We start from the raw sequence: 7,114 nt of genomic DNA on the forward strand, positions 1-7,114 counted from the left end.
ATGTATTATTGTCTTTTCGCTTAGTCTCTTTTGTTACCTATTCTGATTTCAAACTTGAACTTCTTTTAAACTGAATTTTACTGTATGTACTGCTATGAGTTTCTTTATACTATATTGGCTACACGTATAGGGGGAGGGTTGATATCTCACGACACTTGTTTAACCCCACCGCATTTTTGTTCCTGGTCTTAGTGAGGAGCCTCTGACCTTTGTTAGTCTTGTATGTTTTTTAATCTAAGTTCATTTATATGTTTTGGAGTTTACTGTGACGTCAATTGAACTAGTACACAACTAGCTGAGGGCCACTCGTTGAAGACCTATTGGTATGTTTTTCGATTATAATGAAAGTGTTCAGCGACCTTGACTGGCTTTATAGCCCCTGTACGGTCGGCTCGTTGCCCGAAGAGTGTTGTGAACATTTTAATGTTTTTTTTATTGTTGTTAAGCAGGAACAAGGCGGCCATTTTGGTTTTGCTAGATTGATTTTGTTTTGAATATTGTTGTTGGGTTGTTTGGTTCCTTCACCACGGCTGCTCTCAGGGTCGGCTTGGTGGTCCGTTAACCAACTTGATGAATTATTGGTCGATGGGTTTCGGATGTCATTATAACGATGACAGGAAGCTTTATCAGGATCAAATTATTCAATAATAAACTATTGATTTATATAAATGGAAACACTCTTAAATATGTTGAACAAATAATTGTAAAACTCTCAGTTATAGCACTATCATACTGTCTTTAACTGAGGGCTAAAAAAAGAGGCTGCAGATATTAAAGCTAGAATTTTATTACAAATATTGAATACTTTATACAACTACAATATGACTGTAACATTTCTGTTTTCTCATTGGCTAAACTCAGAAGGATTTTTTTTATTATAAAATATCATATATAGGGAAAATCAGGAGAAATTTAATTTATATATGTTTAAGATGTTGAAAAGCCAACAAGTACAAAAATTTAACTTCCCTTGGCAATGTCAAAGACTTAGACACATGTTAGAGGTGTTGCAAAATTATCGTAAATCGTTTTCCTGGTGTTTCAAGTATAATTTTTAAGGGAGATTAAAACTGCTCTCCCATATTAGATTGTGGATATAGTTAGAGTCCAAGATGCTCTACGAATTCGTATATTATGTATTGACCTTTTAAGTTGTTGATTCGAATGTCACTGATGAGTATTTTGTAGACCAAAGAGATGCTACAGATAGCAGAGGAAAACTCAAACCATAAGTCGAAACAAAACTAACAGCGCCATGGTTAATAAAGGAAAGCGAAAGTCAAAACATCAGTAAACAAAAAACAACATAGAAACTAAAAACTTAGCAGCATGAACTCCACCATAAATTGAGGCTTTCCGGAAGGGTTAGCAGATCCTGGTCTAAATGCCTATGTAGTATACAATTGTAAGTTTGGTTTCTTTGTGAAGTAATTTATAAATATTTTGAGCAAAAATTAAACATGTTCAAAAAATAACAATTGGGGAAAAAGTAATATCATTAGACTATTGTAGAGTTTTGATATGAATTACATAAAAAAGAAGATGTGGTATGATTGCCAATGAGATAACTATCTACAAAAGACCAAAATGAAACAGACATTAACAACTACAGGTCACCGTACGGCCTTCAAAGCCCATACCGCATAGTCAGCTATAAAAGGCGCCAATAGGACAATGTAAAGCAATTCAAACGAGAAAACTAACGGCCTTCTTTTTTTTTAAATGAACGAAAAACAAATTTGTAACACATAAACAAACGACATCCACTAAATTTACAGGCTCCTGACTCCTGACTTGGGACAGGCACATACATGAATAATGTGGCGGGGTTAAACAATTGCATATACTTGTACTGGCTAAACAACATTTATACTCCAGTGTTTATACATGTATAATATGGATTCCAATATATTATTAATGAAGTGTTGATATTTTTTCTCTTTCTCCAACTGACGAATAAGGTAACTTACTACCTTAAATATCAATAATAAACTAGAGGCTCTAAAGAGCCTGTGTCGCTCACCTTGGTCTATGTTAATATTAAACATTGTACACAAATGAATTCATGACAAAATTGTGTTTTGGTGATGGTGATGTGTTTGAAGATCTTACTTTACTAACCATTTTTGCTGCTTACAATTATCTCTATCTATAACAGTAGTTTCTGTGGAAAATGTTAGTGAAAATCTACAAATTTTGTGAAAATTGTTAAAAAATGACTATGAAGGGCAATAACTCCTCAGGGGGTCAATTGACTATTTTGGTCATGTTGACTCATTTTTAGTTCTTACTATACTGTACATTATTGCTGTTTACAGTTTATCTCTATCTATAATAATATTCAAGATAATAACAAAAAAACAGCAAAATTTCCTCAAAATTACCAATTTAGGGGCAGCAACCTAACAATCGATGATCCAATTCATCTGAAAATTCCTGGGCAGATAGATCTTGACCTGATCAACAATTTCAACTCTGTCAGATTTGCTCTTAATGCTTTGTTTTTTGGGTTATAAGCCAAAAACTGCATTTTACTCCCATGTTCTATTTTTAGCCATGGCCGCCATCTTGGTTGGTTGGCCAAGTTACCGGACACAATTTTTATACTAGATACCCCAAAGATGATTGTGGCCAAGTTTCAATTAATTTGGCCCAGTAGTTTCAGAGGAGAAGATTTTTCTAAAAGATAACTAAGATTTACGTAAAATGGTTAAAAATTGACTATAAAGGGCAATAACTCCTACAGTGGTCAACTGACCATTTTGGTCATGTTGACTTATTTGTAGATCTTACTTTGCTGAACATTATTGCTGTTTACAGTTTTTCTCTATCTATAATAATATTCAAGATAATAAACAAAAACAGCAAAATTTCCTTAAAATTACTGATTCAGGGGCAGCAACCTAACAACGGAATGTCAGATTCATCTGAAAATTTCAAGGCAGATAGATCTTAACCTGATAAACAATTTTACACCATGTCAGATTTGCTCTAAATGCTTTGGTTTTTGAGTTATAAGCCAAAACTGCATTTTACCCCTATGTTCTATTTTTAGCCATGGCGGCCATCTTGGTTGGTTGGCAAGGTCACCGGACACAATTTTTAAACTAGATACCTCAATGATGATTGTGGCCAAGTTTGGTTAAATTTGGCCCAGTAGTTTCAGAGGAGAAGATTTTTGTAAAAGTTAACGCCGGACGCAGGACGACGACGGACGACGACAGACGACGGACGCCAAGTGATGAGAAAAGCTCACTTGGCCCTTCGGGCCAGGTGAGCTAAAAAGTATACTTAGCGTACCCGTTCAAAAACAAAATTGTTAACCTCTTAGATATTTGAAAATATGACAAAGCAATGCTTTATTATACAGTTTTAACAAAATATAATGTAGAGATTGCAACAGTATGCTTTTATTACACACAAAGCATAAAGCATTAGACAATAAGCATGTTATAATGCATTTTATTTCAGTTATCGTATGCGGTTGCGTATTAACCTACGCTTGTTAGAAAACGCGTTGAAACTGCTGTTAGGCATTTATTAGAAGTCATGACCGACAACTCCAATAAAGGGTAATTTCTGGTTATTCGTTCTTTTTGTTGCACTTTTGTTTTGTCCTCATTCATCAGCTTTCCCCCTATTTGTTTTATCCACCACTGCATATGTCTGATCTACTTGTAAACCAAGCATGCATCTCCATGTCTTTTTCGCTGCTATTTCTTACCAAAGTAGAAGCATGTTTAACACTTTCAGATTTTCTCCCTTTGTCTACCACGGCATACTCATCATTGCTGTTTTCCACGAGAAATATACGTTGTGTTTTGTTGTCTGATTCACGGAAGTTGACGGCCGCTTTCGGTTTATGTTTAGTATCTGGACTTCCTATTGAACTGTAGTTTCCGTCAGCTGTACTATATTCGACTTTAGAACTTCTACTTTCATTAACTCCTCCTTTCTCTCCTAAATCAACCATATGGTAATTTCCGTCCTCGATAATATCTTGTTGATCGGAGGAAACGTATAACATGTTATCCCTTAGTTCGCCATTATCAGAATAAGGATCATTGCTACCATGCGTTGTTTGTTCTCCATTTATAGTTTTCTTCTTTGATCTTTTCCTGTAATTCGAAATAATTATGTTTTATCATGATAAACATCTTCTTTTTTTTTTTTAGAAATATGGAATATGGAATATCAGTGAGCATATTCACCAAGGAACCGTTATTTAACAGCAATAATATTCCAGTTAAGGTCAATGAATGTTCGCCTGAAAACCAGGAACTTGACAGTACATATAAGTTATTCAAAATTAGCGATGATTGTAATATTTAATACGAACAAGTTTGTCTTTAAATTGGAAATCAGTAAAACCATTGTATAATAAAAAAAACAAAAAAAAACATTAATATACAGAACACTCACGATGGAGTATACAAGATGAAACAAACACGTATAGGGTATGCAGTCTATTATAGTCATACATACAGAAAATTCAAACTTAGCAGTAATTTGATATGCGGTACGAATGCTATTATCCATTAAAGTTTTTTTTTAAATAATCAGAATGGAAGCGAGCGCAGAAAGATCAAGGAAAAACTTGAGTGTAATCATTTGTTTTTCGTTATGTCATGTAAGGAGATTAATTCACTGATATTCAAATACAAGTTCATGTATGGAATGCCTATGTAAACCGTGGGAGATAAGTCTGGTGTCAATTTTTTCCATTATTTATTTTTTATTGTGTATTACATTTGACACAATTTTTCCGGTAGCCCGTTTTTGGAGATTTCACGATAGAATCTTAGTTTTCACTTAGTTATAATCTTGTCAATTTCCGTATTCTAGATTTAAACTAAAGTAACACTTGACAAATGTTCAGGTTTCCTTTTTGGGACGATTTTAGGATAACAATTCTTCTTCCTTTTTGTCTGGTCCTGAATTTCTTTTCAATTTTCTTATACAGTCGTATATTTAATGATGTAAATTTTAGAACATTTAATTATGGGTTTTCCTTATTGGTATCAACATTATATCTTTATTTAGAATAAATCCTATTATATGTGTTTGATTCCATTCCAATCTTTTTTGGTTTTTTTATGCAAATACCTTTATTATAAACTAGGCTTGGTTCTGTGTTGAATGCCTCATTAACACTATGGAATAAGGAACAGCTTTAGACGCGCGGTTCATTGGGTTTTAGTATATATTTTTTTATATTACTGCACAATTCGAAAATTGCAGCAAAGCAATATATTTAATGGTCAGGAAACTATTGATGTGACGGTTTAATCTTGAGATCTTTTCTTTTTCAAACAAATCAACAAATCTCATCTAACTACACAAAGTACGCGGATAGAGATGATATCTTCAAAAGTTATGAAGTTGATCAACAAGTCCTTGTTTTGTAAGGATTATTTCAATTCTGTTAGGTCTGTTTGTTCTAGGTCTGTTTTTTGGTAAATCATGAGATTATTTCATGAAAATGCAAAACAACAAAAATACCGAACTCAAAAACGGAAAGTTCGTATTAAAATGACAAAACCAAAAGCTCAAATACACCAAAAGAACGAACAACAACTGTCATATTTCCGACTTGGCACATGCATTTTTCCATGTATAACTATAGTCGAACTAAACCAGGTAATATAGCTTGCTAAACCTTACATAGATATAGGAAGATGTGGTGTGAGTGCCAATGAGACAACTCTTCATCCAAATAACAATTTAAAAAATAAATCATTATAGGTTAAAGTACGGCCTTCAACACGGAGCCTTGGCTCACACCGAACAACAAGCTATAAAGGGCCCCAAAATTACTAGTGTAAAACCATTCAAACGGGAAAACCAACGGTCTAATGATTGTTTTTCAATGTACAAAAATGAACCTTATCTTTGAAACATTTTGATGACGGAATACCAGCATTGCAAATAGAAGACATCAAACCGATCAATACGTTTTACCTTTTGTCAGTGTTGTCATTGTAGTGATATTCATATACTAGACATGCTAGATGTTTGATGGAAAAAACGTTGAATGCAATTTACCTAATACACAGTATAATCAATAATATAGCTATAATCACAAACAATCCTCCTGCACCTGCTCCTATATAGATGTACAGTTCTAACTTCTTATCTGTAAAAAAAAATGAACTCAATAGGATTCTTTGCCACTTTAAATATTTATCACATTCAACTAAGTTGTCTGTATTAATGTATCTTTGATATCAAACCAATAACAACATTAAATGGTATGTCTTTTTTTAATTTCTCTCAATAGTAATGGTCTCATTTTATGTTCTTCAAAGTAAAAAGACAACTTTCGAGTTCGTTGCGAATCCGTCAAAATGTTTACTGTATTTTTTATATAATTCATATAAGAGTCTAAGAAAAGCAGTTTACCACAGTTCAAAAGACATTTTCCGATTGAGAGAAAAACAAATCCGGTGTGCAAACTGAAACGAAAGGAAACCCACCAACACTATCATGTATTGCTTATATGGCAATTTTACAGAAATGTAAATATATCACTAAAATAGTTATCAAAGGTACCATGTTTATAATTTAGTACTCAAGACGCTCGTTTCTTCTACATAAGGCTCATGAGTAAAATTGTGTGGCATGACACAGCACAATCAAACGCAAGACCTATCAGCTAAAGCTCATGATAAAATTTGAATAACAAGGCCCAGGCCGTGTGTAGAATTCAATCCAATATATTAATGCTTCCATGAATTATTTCGATTCTAATAGGATTAATATATGTAACACAGCGAAATCGACATAGCGTTTGCACATATGTATTTACATATGACAATTTCTTACAGCCATTATTATTTATATCTCTATAAGTCTGCGCAAAGAATAGATATATCGAGAATTTTATCACGTTTATGTTATCAAAGCGAAAAAAGTGCGTCATTTTAGAATCTTGAAGTCCATACAAAGGCTGTGAGGACGTCATAATTATTTGGATTAACACGATAACTTATTCAGGGAAAATTAAAATTAACTAAACTATAGTAGTTAATAATACATATTTGAAATAATGATTAGACAAAACAAAACATCCCACAAAACACACATAAAAACATCATAACTAAACGCATGAATA

The 7,114-nt window shown here is 33.2% G+C and overlaps 1 protein-coding gene across 1 annotated transcript; it reads right to left on the reverse strand.

Moving 5' to 3' along the window:
- Positions 1 to 1,984: 1,984 nt before the first annotated feature.
- On the reverse strand, positions 1,985 to 6,831 carry LOC134688090 (uncharacterized). Its single transcript, XM_063548558.1, has 3 exons — positions 6,826 to 6,831; positions 6,046 to 6,173; positions 1,985 to 4,118 (listed from the first exon to the last, which is right to left on the reverse strand). Exons 1-3 carry the CDS (start codon positions 6,829 to 6,831, stop codon positions 3,647 to 3,649), a joined length of 606 nt encoding a protein of 201 aa, XP_063404628.1. The 3' UTR covers positions 1,985 to 3,646.
- Between the last annotated feature and the right edge of the window lie 283 nt (positions 6,832 to 7,114).

This window comes from Mytilus trossulus, chromosome 10, assembly GCF_036588685.1.
Source record: "Mytilus trossulus isolate FHL-02 chromosome 10, PNRI_Mtr1.1.1.hap1, whole genome shotgun sequence".
Classification (NCBI taxonomy): Eukaryota; Metazoa; Mollusca; class Bivalvia; order Mytilida; family Mytilidae; genus Mytilus; species Mytilus trossulus.

What these genes read in the sequence shown, in the direction of transcription:
- LOC134688090 (XM_063548558.1), bottom strand. An exon ending in TTGATTATACTGTGTATTAG is followed by an intron (nt 4,119 to 6,045) that starts GTAAATTGCATT and finishes TTCGAATTACAG; the next exon opens with GAAAAGATCAAAGAAGAAAA.